Below are 15,018 nucleotides of genomic sequence, written 5' to 3'. Positions count from 1 at the left end.
ATTATTTCATTAAAAAAATCATATGATTAACTATAATTTATAAATTATAATTCATAAGTTTTAAGGGATGAACAAAATCCAACTATCCTATCCAACCATAAAACATGCATTGGCAAACTTCTAAGTGAAAATATAATTAATAATTATTTTCTATTGAAATAATTATAATTTAGTTTTTATTTAAAAAAATACAAAAAAATAAATATTGTACAATATATTCCAAACAATAATTATTGAAGAAGAATTATCAATTGGTCTATGGATATGCTAGATCATCCATAGATCTATAATATATTCAATCCTTATGATTATATCATAAAATATAATTAATTATTATTTATTTTTTAATTATAAAATATATAAAAATAAAAAAATATTAAAGTAGAAATTTCAATTGCTCAATTGGATATGATAGATAATCTATATATCTAAAACATATTAAGTCTTTATAGGTAAATAAAAAATACATTTCTATTTTTTTGTTATTTTATAATTTCCCAAATCTCTTCATAAAATTTTCATATGTTTATTCATAACACACAAAAAAAAATTGTGATTTTGAACATAAGAAATGTAGGTCAACATAGATTTAAACATTTTTCAAGCATTCAAGCAAAAAAAAATACAATATATTATGAAAAATTGATTGAAGAAAATTACCTATTTTTTGCAATATTTTCAAAACTTGAAAAGTCTTCAAAAACATTTATGATCCAAAATTGTTTCTTGCATTTTTCATTTTTGCATATCTAGCACTCTAGGAATGAGGCTTGGAGTTTTAGAATCAATGAGGGGGGTGAAAGAACCTCCCCGAAAGAAAGCTTTTCCTCAAGGTTTTTAAAACTGAATCGGACAATGAACTAGTCAGGGTCCGGTTCCTGGGCCAAATGGTCCAACCGTTTAAATCGAACAAATGGCCCGTTCTAACAAAAATAAAAAAATAAAAAACAGCCAAAATTGTTAGACGGTTTGACCACCTGGGTCAGTAGTTTGCTGACCAAATCAATAGTTTTTGACAAAATAACGGTTCTAGGGTAAAACGGAACCGGTCAGGTAATTGGTTCCCAATTTTTTTGGTCCGACCATCTAGTCTGGTCCGATTTTGAAAGCCATGATTTTCCCTTTTTATTTTATTTTTCGTTTTTATCTATATCTTCTTCATAACGTATTAACTGGTATACTCGGTGTATCACTTATACACCCTCGATACGATCCAATATGGGTCTAATTCAGTAGCAGAAAAAGAAAATATCACCAATTTTCCACGTATCTCATATTAAACTTTAATAATACCCCTTTCAACCTGCAGATTAACATACAAACAACCCTCTATGTTGATGGCAATAACCCCACCCCAATTCCAACACAACCAACAAGAATACTGAAATATTGCACAACCAACGAGAATTGCCAACAAAGATGAATCACCTGACTTCTCGTGACCACTCTACTTCATAAGGTTGTATTTGGTTGCATGAAATTTTATTTGTACTAATACACATCATGAGAGTGTAAATGAAAAACATGCAAATTCTTATTTAATTTTGTTTTGGATTTTATTTTATTCTACTTTATCTCTTAATTTACATCATGTGTACTGCAATCAAATAAAATAAATTAAAATTTGCTTCAAAAACAGGTCAAATTTTACACTAAAATCATTTGCACTACTATAATTTTGCACCAATACAAATTTGCTTGCATTGTAACCAAACACAGCCTAAGTGTTTGAGCAGCAATCAGTGCACTTGGAGAATGCCCAACCATCAATTAACAATGCAACGATAAAAAGATGACCAAAACTTTAGACCATCTGGATTCTAGAGAAATCAAGTAACGGGGAGTCCTACCTAAGGTTCATATCTATTTGTAATTCAATTCAAATAAGAAAATCTAAATTCAATCAAGGTTTAAAATTTTCATTATATACCTATTTAAAAGTGTTTAGGGAACCTTTTAAATAGAACTGTTCTGGGCACCGGTTTCCAAGTCAACGGTCTGATCATCCGGTTCGAATGAATGGACTGTTATAACAGTAAAATTAAAAAAATAAAAAATAATTAAAAAATGATAAAAAATTATTGAACGGGTCGATGGATCAACTGCCTGAATCAACAGTTTATTGACTTTTTCAACGATTTTTTATCAAATTCTGGATTTGGAATAAAACGGAACCGATTGTTTAGACGGTTTTTGGACCAAGCGATCCGACCGTCCGGGTCAACGGCGGTTCGAAAACGTTGTTGAATTCAACATTTTCAAGAAGAGGAAGCCATTACCCTCATTAGATATAGATCGATGTGAGACCCGGCTGGGCCTCGACACAAAAGCTAGGCCCAAGCCCGGAAAATTTCGGGCTGAACTGGGTTGGAAATGATCACCCCCGAGAATAAGCTAGCAGCAAGGATAGCAAGTTGAGCGACGGCTACGAGTAGCGGTGGGAAAACAAATATGATTTTCTCCCCACTTGTAGGATATAGGCTCATATAGCTTCTTCTGCTGCTGACTGTAGAGGATTAATTAGGGTTTCAATCTCGTTTGGCGCTCTTTCAAAAACATTCCAAACCGAAACCTAATTCCGTATAGTTCGATTCTGGAGGAATCAAATTGCGCTCTCTTTTGGATCTCGCATTTGCATGGAATAGCGTGATGACAGGGCAATAATTGGGGAGATGAAAATTCAGATGTAAGTAATGTTTGAGCTCAATCACTTTCTGAATTTTAAGGAGAAGCATTGCATTTCATCTTAAACAACTGTATAGTTAACATTTTACAGTTTTATTTTAACAAGATAGAAATTTAGTGGATTTGAAGAAGAAAATATTTGCTGTTGAATCCATAGCGATACCCATGTAATACTCTGTAGAGGAGAATTGATTATTCTTTTTGTTTCTTTTTTTTTTTTTAAATATGTTACCTAGTCGAGTTTTCTTAAATGAGTTTCACCTTACTTAGATCATGGGCATTATTTTCGCAGCCCAACTAGTTTATGAGTGGACGTTAATCACAGACATAAACAATATAAGTCATTTTTTATTACTTCTGGTTCAGTGGGGCTATTGATTCATTGGGCAGTGATTCAATCAAGGTTTCAACTTTGATGTCGCTTATTAACCTTTGTATTGCTGTCAGTGGGGTAATAATACCATTTCAAGATGGGTTTATAACCATGGGATCTGGTTGTGATTTTATCTCGTCTAAAAATGGTGGACTGTGAGTGGTTAAGTAGGCGTCAATCTGATCATGCGGATTCCTTATTTGAATTAAAATCCTTATTTTTTATTGGTCAAATACTAATTTCTGTTTGCTTTCTTCAACCTTTTATTGGAGGATGCTGGCTTGAAACCTTGATTTTGTTTACCTGGATTCTGGTTGCTGAATTACACTTTGTATTTCAGAAAAAAATGAAAGGTCAAGGAAGTTATGTGCCACCACCTTATATTCCATTGGGACAGTCGGAGGTAGAAGAAGATGGCGTTAGACAGAGTGATGAACTTCCTGCTCAACGTCAGACAAGTGATGGTCCTGAGCAGTGGTCTTCTGGGATCTGTGCTTGCTGTGATGATATGCAGAGTTGTATGCTACTCTCTGGCCTACACCCTTGTTAACCTACACTGATGCATTAGACATACATACACATATCTGTATTTAGCTTTCAGCTATGATACCGGAAAGACATAATACTGAAAGTCTTATAACCAATCAACCAGTAACAGAAAAGTGGTAACCAATCAGGTGGCTTCCGGTATCATACCTTTTCAGCACCGTAGATTTACCCTATACCTATTCCTATATCTATATATATGATTTGCAACTTGACCATTTTGACAAGTTAAGAATACTTTTAGCCCTTTGTGGTATATGTTCTAATTAGTAAACAGGACAGTTGAAATTGCCATTTAACTGTTGAACTGGTACATGTTCTATGGAAGCTGGCACCTTTTTAATGGTTCACTTCTAGATTGAACATTTTTAAATCATACCAATTGGATGTTCTAGTTGCCCAACTAGCCGTGCAGGCTCAGGACACTCATATAACTGAGGGAAGATGTACCAGGAAACTGTTTATTTATCATGACCATATCAGATAATTGTCTCAATAAGTATAAGATCTTGATTAATGGTACATGCCCAAATTGGATGACTACTATGTCAAACGTTTTACTGAATACAGATTTATGATTGTCGTCTGAATCTTTGGTTTTGCTTTTATTTCATTTCAATCAGGAGCAAAGGAGACACATGAAGATTGGTCTTTCATTACCCTGTCATTTGATATTTGGGATTCATTGAGGACTTATGTTTGACCCACTTTTAAATTTTATTAAATGTTCATCATTCTTTTGGAAAAAAAGTGTTTGAAATTGCCATATCATAAGCTAATGCAAACCTAATGTTGTACCTCTTGATTCATTTCTCTCTCCAAACCCAAATCCTCCATTTACCATATCATATCGGACACTTCTTTCCATACATACCCATTAAGTCTCTTCCTATAAAAATTTTCTCTTCATTTGGGATTCATTTCTAGAGAACACCCTAGTATGAGCATGGAAAGACAAATCAGGATCCGTATCATGAGAGTTTGCAAAAGTTTTAGTGCCGGATGCCAACTTGACGCACTGTCCTTTATCCGGGCTTGGGACCGATAGTGTAAGATAAGCTCACACTGGTGGAGTTTCCTCCATTTCCAGTTTTCCACATAATATCATAAAAGGAAAATGGAGAAAAAGAAATACTTAAAAGATTTCATCAAATGAACTATTTTTACTGTGATTGCTTCAATGATGGCTTTTATACTTTTTTCTTGACCTTTGAAGATCCTTATATTCCTTTCTTCCCTCATTGACCAAACCATTTCTGCTCTTGTGCATCCCCAAATACCCTCCCTCTCTTCCTTGGCCATCTAAAAGTGGAAGATGCGAATAGACTTGCCAAATGCACAGGGAAGTCCATTTGAAAACAAAAAGAGAGAAATGCCATTCCCAATTCCCAAATACTAATGGAAAATGGATAGGAGATTAATAGTGGTAGCAAGACACACCACTATTTTGCAAAGGAAGCAAATGTGGAGATAAGGACCCATTAGGCCTTTTTTCTAAAGATTGTTGGAAGTATCAATCTTTCCGTGGTACACCTCCCAACAAAAATTCTCAATCTTAGGAGGAATAGGAAGGTCAAGGTTAAGGTCAAAAGGAGCAGAGGAACTTATGAATTACCAAGACTAGCATCTTCACAGAAGTGGCTGAGATGTGGATGGTGACTTCTTCCTTCTTTGATACACCTACAACTCCTTACTAGGACTAACACTAAGATGCTTAGAATTAGGATTGGGAACTATAATAGGAAGAGGAAAGGCAGCAGACTTGAAATCACTTGAAGATAAGAGGTTTTTTATTTGGCAAATAGATGTGTGCTCTGTGAGGCTGAATCTGAAATTGTGATGCATCTGATGGTGGACTGCAGCTCTTTTAGATGTATTTGGTTCTTCTTTCGACTCTTCAAGAGGGGTGGGCTCCTCAGGTGCCTAAGGAAATCTTTGAGCAGTGGCCAGTGATTATCGGGGGAAAGAAAGCTAAGATTATGTGGAGCTGTGTTCCCTTTAAGTTTGCTGGGAAGTGTGGAAAAAGAGAAATAGATGAATATTTAATGGTAAAGAGAAGTGCAGGGAAAAATTGTTTGCTGCAATAGGTTCAAGGTTGTTGGATTGGATGTTGGTTTCCAGATTTTGAAGACTCAAAAAGAGAAGATTTTTTTTTTCTCATTTTTAGAACACTTTGAATATATGCTAATTGTACTGAGAGTGTTTTGTGATCTCTTAGTATCTGTGGGTGATGACTTGTCACCTGGCCCCTCTACATTTCTTCTCTTCATTAATGAATTTTCTTTTATATTTATCTTAAAAAAACAGACTCAAGGATGATAGAAGGAAGAGGAATAGGAAATGGATCATTCTCCTCTTGTGTAGAAAGATCTGAAAAGTCATAAAAGATAACATCCATGGAAACAAATCTCCTCCCAATAATAGGTCCAACATAGCAATATCCCTTTCAGTCAGAAGCAAATATCAATAATGTGCACGTAATAGATTTGGGACCAAACTTGTATATATGAGGACCTAAAACATGAACAAAATAAGGCAGGATTTCTTTTGGCAAGATCTTGATGAGGTGCAGAAATTGCATTTGGTTGCCTGGGACAAGATTTTTCAACCTAAGGAGAAAGGCAGCATTGGCATCAGGAAGCTGAAATTGATGAATAAAGTAGTGCTGTCAAAGTGGCTTTGGCGTTTTGGGGACGAGCAATCTCTCTTGTGGAGGCAGGTGATAGAGGGTAAATATGGATCTGCTCCTATGGGTTGGGAATCACTAGTGCCTTCTCAATCTTATGGTTCAAGCCTGTGGAAAGGAATTTTGAAGCTAAGGCAGGATTTTGTCATCAACGTAAGGTTGCAACTTGGGATTGGTGAAAGAGTTTTCTTTTGGACAGATGTTTGGTGTGGTGATCATGCTTTATGTGATATGTTCCCTAGTCTGTTCCAAATAGCTGACGATTGACATATTTCTGTCAAGGAGGCTATTGATTGGTCCAGTCCAGTGGGTGTGGGTCCAAACCCTTTCGAAAGACAAAAGGGTTTGGACCTTGGAACAATCGTTTTTTTCCTAAATCCTGCTATAAAGCTTTTTTTTTGGTTACCTCAGTAGGATTGATTGGTGCTGGATCTGGCAAGCAAATGTTCCTTTCAAAGTTTTTTTTTTTTTTTGGTGTGATCTGCTGGCTGGTATTGCATTCAGACTATGGATTTACTAATCAGAAAAGGGATGAATCTGGATAATAATTGCTACCTGTGTGGCTGTGGCTGATCTATTATCTTCTTGGAGAGTAGGTGGTTTCTTGCATAAGCAGGATTCTTTGGGAGCAGTTACCCTGGGAGGTCTGGAAACAGAAGAGCTGCAGGGTTTTCCAAAGGAAACTTTCCTCTCGTGAAGTTCTGATGAACAAGATAGAGCAGTTGTAATCAGATGGGCTTGACTGCTGCCTCAGTTCTTAGTAGTTTCAGAAGCAGATTTTACTAATGATTGTAACTCTATTTTTTGTGATTATTATTTATTATTGTATATCACTGTACATGGCTACATGCTATAGTGATACCTTTTGAGAAGTTTTTGTCATACTTGTATAGTGGAGAGTGCCTTGCCCTCCCTTTTCATTTTTATATTATAATACAACACTTTACCATTTATCATAAAAAAACATGGTAAGTACATCCAAAGACATTGTCTCTAGAATGGAGCACACTAAATAGAATTCTGGAACCAAGAACACATGAAATCTATCAATAAGAAAAGTAGCTGTATGGATAGCGTCACCCCAAAAATGAATAGGAAAAACTACTGAACGTAATTCTCGTTGAAACCTCAGGATGTCTATTCTTGCACTCTGCCACCCGGTTTTGGGCTTTCCAAAACAAGGAAAATAGTAACATTTTTCAGTGGCTCACTAGTCATGGGCCTTGGGCCTAAAGAAGATTAAGAGGTGTTTTTTTAATAAGTAAACACACTTATTTATTAAATATTAAGATAAGCATTACAAACATCCCACAGAGGCATGAGGTGTTACCTCTACACAAACTTAATAAAAGAAAGTATCAAAAACAGTTATAGCTGAGCCCAATACTAACTGTCCCTATTGACCCCTTGTTTAGCTAATCCATCTACCGTAGCATTAGCTGTTTTCCTAACCCAAGAGATTTTCAAGTTCATGTTTCTGGTTATCCAGTTAAACTTTTTCATCTCATCCCTAAAACACCAAATAATAGACTTTGGATCCTTCAGCCACCCTATCACTTTTTTGAATCCCCTTCAATCTCCACATTTGTCAGGCCCACATCACTTGCAATCTGTAGCCCTGTCATAGCCACAAGCAATTCTGTTCTAATGGAATCCCCCACTCCCACAGGACCGGATAATAGTGCATTGATAATCCCTTCTTTATTTCTCAGCACCCCCCATGCCTGAAGGGGGGTCTAGGTTGCCTTGACTACTCCCATCAAAATTTAATTTTACAAAGTCTGCAACTGGGGTTTTCCAATAAAGTCTATCCTTTTTCTTTTCTGGAAGAACTTCTAGCCACTACCCCCCAATTTCTCCAGATATCATCAAAGGACCAAGATGAAAAGAATCCATGGTTCTAAGCTAATGTATCACCCTTACCGATATGCAGTCTCTTACCGCTTCTATGCATCTCTCCTTTCTTGAGAAAATTTTATTATTTCTTTCTTCCCAAAGAGTCCATATTATTGCTGCTCTAGCACTTCTCCACATAATCCTTCCCCTCCTTTTAGGCCAAACAAAGGCCAAAGGGTCAAAAAACTTTATCTACCTCCGTTGGCAAGGACCACTTACAACCAAACAAAGAGAAAAGCCAATCCCATATATCTGAAGCAAAGGGGCAAGTATTAGTAAGTAGTAACAATTTCCTTCATTAATTGATAGGAAAAAACAATTTTCTTCATTAGATTTACAAAGGGTGTACCAATTTGGGGATAAGCATAAAAGAGTCTTCTTTTTTGTAGCAAGCCCATAGTGTTGATCTTCCCATGGTATGCTTCCCAACAAAAGGCTCCAATTTCGGTAGGGATAGGTCAACACCACACTTCCTTAGTAGGGAAAGGTTGAGGAGGAGAAGGCAAACAAAGATACTTGAAAAGAGAAGCACAAGAAAAAAGACCTTTAGGATGAGGAACCCAGATATGTCTATTCAGTTTGGTAGGATCCAAGCAAACGAAGTCAAGAAGTTGCAAAATCCCATTCAATTCTACCATTTCAGCATCCCTTAACCCTCTTTGGAAATCAAAATCTCAATTATGATTCAATGGAAGGATATGAGGATCAATAAAATTTGAGACGTACTTGTTTTTGTACAAGGAGACTAGTAAAGGGAAGGGAATCAATCCTTAAGAGTTGAGGAACCAACCCAAAGATCTTCCCAAAACTTCACAACCTCCTCGGAACACACATCATACTTGAGGAAGCTAAGAAACCAGTGAAGAAATCCATGAATAGCTTTCCACGGTGAGGCCAAGATAGCTCGACGAGAGACTCCTGCACCCCATCTAGGGTTCATCCTGCCATGAATGCTAGTAATCACTTGGCGCCACAACCAGTCCCTCTCCATAGGCCACCTCCAAATCCATTTACCTAACAAAGCTAAGTTCTTTTTATTTACATTACCCATGCCCAATTCTCCTTCCTTTAGATCTTTAGTCACTATTTCCCATCGCAATATGTGATCTTTTTTCTCCTCCCTTGGTTCCCACAGGAAATCCCTCATTACCTTCTCAATCTTCCTATCTTCTGTTTGTGGAATCCTGAATGACAGATAATATAATAGCAAGTTTGCTAGAGTTGATCTAATTAGAGCAATTCTCTCACCCAAAGATATGTAGTTCTTCCACATTTATAGTCTTTTTGCACACCATTCTATAGTTGGGGACCAAAACCTACTCTCTTTAGGATTTGCTCCTAAAGGAAGCCCTAAGTAGGTCAAAGGCCAACTAGAAATGGAACACTCAAGCCTCTCCGCAATAGCCTCTAGTTCTTCATCCTCCAAATTAATCCCTGTAATGCAACTCTTTTCAAAATTAACATTGAGATTCGAGACAACTTCAAATTTCTTGACCAAACTCTTCAAATGCCCTATCAACCTTTGTTCACCCCCTTCATAAAAGATTATGATATCATCTGCAACTTGGAGGTGTGTGACTACAACTTTATTACCACCAACCTTTCGGGAAGAAGTAGGAAGAACTTTATTTCTAAGCTCAATCTTAATCAAAGAGAAGTGGAGAATCCTGAGGAAATTTCTAAAGCTTTCCTTTCTTTCTTTAAAAACCTCTACTCCAAGGATAGTGATAACCGGTTTACCTTATATAATTGGGATGGCATTACCCTATCAGCTGAAAAGAGGGATTGGTTGGAAAGAAGCTTTGAAGAGGAAGAAGTCAAGAAGACTATTTTCAGCATGGACAGAGACAGGGCCGAACGGCTTCCCTATTCTTTTCTTCCAAAAGTGTTGGGAAATTGTAAAGTCAGATCTCATGGAGTTTTTCAGGGATTTCCATTCATCTTTCATTGTTAATAAGGGCCTTAATTCTACCTTTCTTTGCCTCATCCCTAAGAAAGGGGGAGTTTTGGAAGTTAAAGACTTTAGTTTAGACCTATAAGTTTAGTTGGGAGCATATACAAAATTTTGGCGAAGGTTTTGGCCAACGGACTTAAAGAAGTCCTTGAAGATCTTATTTCCCCAAATCAGTTTGCTTTTGTAAAAGAAAGACAAATTGTGGACAGCATTCTTATTGCAAATGAGTGTGTGGAAGATAGAAAATCCTCTGGGATTCCGGGGTCCTTGTGAAACTTGATCTAGAGAAGGCGTACGACAAAGTGGATTGGGACTGCTTTCTTGATTGCTTAAGGCTAGGAGGTTTTGGGAGAAAATGGATTAGGTGGATTAAAGGTTGTATTGGCACTCCTTGGTTTTCTACATTGATAAATGGTGAAGCGAAAGGTTATTTCAAGGCTAGTAGGGGTCTAAGACAAGGTTGCCCTCTTTCCCCATTACTTTTCACTTTGGTGATGGAGATATTTAACTATCTCTTTGACAAGTCAATTCTTCTCAACTTGGTGAAAGGATTTGAAGTGGGTAGGGATAAAAATCACATCTCTCACTTACAGTTTGCCGACGACATAATCCTACTTTTGGATGCCTCCACAACCAACATCACAAACACTAAAAGGGTAATCGAATGTTTCGAGATTCTCACTGGTTTGAGAGTTAGCTTTTGCAAAAATAGTATTGTTGCTATTAACTCGGTGAAGTGGAACTTCTAGAAAATTCAAATCTTTGTTGGGGTGCAAAGAGGAGAATCTCCCCATTACCTACCTTGGGATGCCTCTTGGAGGGAATCCAAAATCCCTCAATTTCTGGAGACCAGTGATGGAGAAATGCGAGAAGAAACTATTAACTTGGAAAAAGTGTTATCTCTTAAAAGGGGGTAGGCTTACTCTCTTAAAGGCCTCCTTATCAAATCTGCCAGTCTACTTTCTTTCTGTCTTCCAGATTCCGATCCGACTAAAGTCAGAAATCAGATTGAGAAGCTTCAAAGGAACTTTCTTTGGGAAGGTGGTGGAGATAAGAGAAACCATTTAGTCAGCTGGAAACAAGTATGCAGACCAAAAGAAGAAGGCAGTTTGGGTATTGGACAGCTTAAAGAGAAAAATTCTTCTCTCCTAGGCAAATGGCTTTGGAGATTTCCGAAAGAACCCAATGCTCTTTGGACAGCTGTCATCTCAAGTAAATATGGACGAAATACTAACGAGTGGGATTGCAATCTCCATTTGAACAGGATAAAGGCCACAAATCCTTGGAAAGGTATATGTTCCATTCATACTTCTTTCTTTCCTTTTATAGGGTAAAAAGTGGGAAATGGTTCTGAAATTAAATTTTGGAAAGATCTTTGGTGGGGGGAATCTACCCTAGAAACCTCTTTCCCTAGGTTGTTTGACCTTACCCTTGACCAAGAAGCCTCTATTTCTTCTTGCCTCCCAAACCAGACCACCGAGAATTCTTTAAACCTCCATCTCAGAAGACCCCTAAGGGACTCGGAGATTTCTGTTTTATATCCTTAATCCAAACCCTCAAAGATGCCTACATATCCCCTTCTCATTCTAACACCCGAATATGGACCCTTCACCCAAATGGCGAATTCTCTTCTAAGTCTATGTTCAGGGCTTTGACTGCTGTTGATCAACATTCCTCTTTTCCTTACAAGAAAATCTGGTGTAGCCACATCCCCTCAAGAATTTGCTTCTTTGTTTGGGAAGCCTGTCTCCAGAAAGTTAATAGTTGTGATCTCCTACAGAAAAAAACTCTTGGGAAGACGCTCCATTTCTCCTCATGTTTGTATTTTATGTCTCAGCGAGGGTGAATCTGCAGATCACATTCTTCTTCACTGCAGTTTCACTCAAAGGATATGGTCCCACTTCTTGAATATGGCAGGTTATAGCTGGGCTTTTCCAAAACACATTATGGACATCTTGAATCAATGGCAAGGAACAGGGCTAAGCAAAAGGGGTAAAGTCTTTTGGCAATCAGTGCTACATGCAGTGATGTGGGGTGTTTGGGATGAAAGAAACAACCGCATCTTCGACAATAAAAGCAGAACCTTGGAGGAGTTAATCTCAGATATTACCTATCTTTGCATCCTTTGGACGGTGAATTCAGCTCTGTTTAAAGGACTTTCAGTCAATGATTTTATCAGAGACATTCACCCCTTTCTGTTTCTCCCTCATCCCCAGCAAACATCCTTGAGGCATCCCATATCCATCAGTGAAGGAGTGATAACCCTTAATTTTGACGGTTGTGCCTTAGGTAATCCGGGCCTTGCAGGCATCGGTGGTACAGTTAGGGATGAAAGGGGCAATATTTGCTGGATTTTTAGTGGTCCAATCGGCTGGGCTGACTCCACAAAGGCTGAAGTAATGGCTGCTCTCACCGGAATCAGGATAATAAAGAATTTGGGAATTCAGAATTTGATCATTGCAGGTGATTCAGCAAATACGGTAAAATGGTTAAGAGACAGAGGGGGGGCCCTTGGAGACTGTATCATTATCTGACTGAAGCTTGGGATTCTTTGGATGGTTTGAATGTTAATTTAGTTTGGATTCCTAGGGAACACAATCATACTGCAGATGGCCTAGCTAAATTTAGTGTGTATTTGGAGCATTTGTATAGCGACAAGCTTCCTCCTTTGTAACTTGTAGGGGTTTCCCCCTTGCTTTGTATATCCCCCCTTGATCACCCCCCTTTTTCTTAATAAATTCTGGTTAAATTTTCTCAAAAAAAAGAAAATCATTCACCACCCCACTAACCAACACAGAGCAGTGACATGATTTTAAACATCCCCGTACCCATTTGCACCATCTATCACCAAAGCCACAAATCCTCATCACCTCAATCAAAAAATTCCAATACACCAAATCATAGTCTTTCTCCAAGTCCAACTTGCAAACAGAACCTTTATGGTTAATCTTTTCATCTCTTCCACACACTCATTTGCAAGAAGAATTTGGTCAGTGTCTATCTTGGAGGAAAGCACCTTAGAACTGACTGATTAAGGACGGGAGCACAAATTTGAATCTCATAGATAGGACCTTGGCAATAATCTTATAAATACTAGTCACCAAACTGATGTGCCTAAAATCTTTAGGGTGACCAGCATCCGACTTCTTCGGGATAAGGGCCAAAAAAGTAGCATTAATCCCTTGACTAATGAAAAGAAAAAAAAAAGGTAAGGAGGGGTGAAAAGGTATTTCCTTTAAGAATCAGAAAAATTGCTTAATTGTGGTAAGAGGTAATACGAAGCATGAGAGCTGGGAGTGAGTGGTCACAAGGTTTATTTGAGAAAAGGAGAAGAGACAACAGGGAAGAATGATGCTGGAGATTCCAACATCTGATCGGATTTTCAGTATTAGACTAAGATTTCATTTGATGTTACAGCTTCCCCAAAGTCAAATGACTTTCCTTCTTTACAAAATGTTAAAAGTTGTATTTCTTTTCTTATATTAGAGTTGGCAGGGGTTAAATTTGTAAACTTTCTTTTATTTCTTTATTACTTAAGCAGGGTCCTAATTGTAGTTTTACATTTTATTATAAGATTAATAAAATTGGGTGGCAGTTGAGATCAAGAGCACAGTTTGATCTCCTCTGCTTTCAGTTGTTTAAATTCAGAACTGTGACCAAGATTTCCTACTTAATTCTCCATTATTTTGTGATCTATTTTGGGGCAGATAACATGGTGTCAAAGCACTACTAATTGCCTAAACAGATCTATGTTTTCTTTCAGTCTTGCACATAGAAAGCTCTTCTTCATACACAGGAGTTTACATCTAAGGCTTCTGAACTAATTGCAGTAAGAAGTAGAGGCTTCCATGCCTTAATTTGAGCAGATTAGTGGTTGTTGAGTATTGTTTTAGGATTCCTCTAGTCGGCAGTTTGAAGAGGAATACTTGGATGCTGGTCTCAGGTTACTTTTCTGTGTTCTCTATTATGTCTTGTGCTTGGTTGATAGACTGAGGTGATAAAAGGTTATTTTTTGGTTGGGTTTATGGAATCAGCAGTTGTTCTGGGTGTATCCACACTTTTGAGTAAAGATAGTTCTCTAGTATGGTATTTGTTGTGGTATAAGGGGCTGATTGTGTAGATAAGGGTTCATAGAGGCAACCGGAGGTATTGGAAGAGACTGTTATGGTGCTAAGTGATTTTCAGCATTGATTCTCCTATCATGGCTTTGTCTAGTGATGATAATAAAGCTGGTATGATGATGTAACCGGGCTGCTAGTGTTTTAGGACCTTTTTTTGTGCTTTCTAAGTATTGAAAATTGCTGTTTAGTGCTCCTTTTGTGTTGGTGTGATTGATTTTTGGTGGAAGCTACTGGAGAGCCACATTGGAATTATTCTTCTGAGCTATGGCATCATAGGATAGTGAAGTTAAGTCTAGAGTGGTGTTGCAGCCAGATTGTGTGGCTGTACAGATGACCTCATTGAAGCTTAATGGTGCAAACTACATACTTTGGGTAAAGTCTATTGAAGTAAATCTGACTGGCAGGGGCAAAAAGTACATTAAGAATGACAAACCAAAACCTATTCATCAGAAAAAAAAAAAGATAAACCAGAATCTGGAAACCTTTTTCTTTGCTGTTGCTTTGTTTGTATACCTGACTGGGTGATCTGATGGATGCTCTCTGTACAAGTTGCCCTACTGTCAGAATCTGGAACCGTCAGATATGGTGATTGGGTGCAAGAAAATGTGCAAATCATGACATGGCTTTGGAATAGCATGGGACCCACATTAGTGTGAATTTGGTGTTTCTTGACATTGCTAAAGAGATATGGGGTCATGCTAAACAGTTGTATTTTGGGCAAGATACAAGAATTTATCAACTTTATCAGGAATATTTT

At 37.5% G+C, this 15,018-nt stretch overlaps 1 protein-coding gene across 1 annotated transcript in view; it reads left to right on the top strand.

The window, feature by feature from the left end:
* The first annotated feature begins 2,383 nt into the window (after positions 1-2,383).
* Positions 2,384-15,018, top strand: part of LOC104593462 (PLAC8 family protein) — a 28,917-nt gene continuing 16,282 nt past the window's right edge. The window contains exons 1-3 of the mRNA XM_088892081.1: positions 2,384-2,437; positions 2,600-2,686; positions 3,399-3,576. Of these exons, the coding sequence (XP_088748207.1) occupies positions 3,405-3,576 (172 nt within the window). The 5' untranslated portion in view covers positions 2,384-2,437; positions 2,600-2,686; positions 3,399-3,404. The remainder of the gene's footprint in view (positions 2,438-2,599; positions 2,687-3,398; positions 3,577-15,018) is intronic.

This window comes from Nelumbo nucifera, chromosome 7 (assembly GCF_055504915.1).
Source record: "Nelumbo nucifera cultivar China Antique chromosome 7, China Antique-T2T, whole genome shotgun sequence".
NCBI lineage: Eukaryota > Viridiplantae > Streptophyta > Magnoliopsida > Proteales > Nelumbonaceae > Nelumbo > Nelumbo nucifera.
The sequence above is the reverse complement of the archived record's forward strand: the minus strand, read 5'-3'. Positions and strand labels throughout refer to the sequence as shown.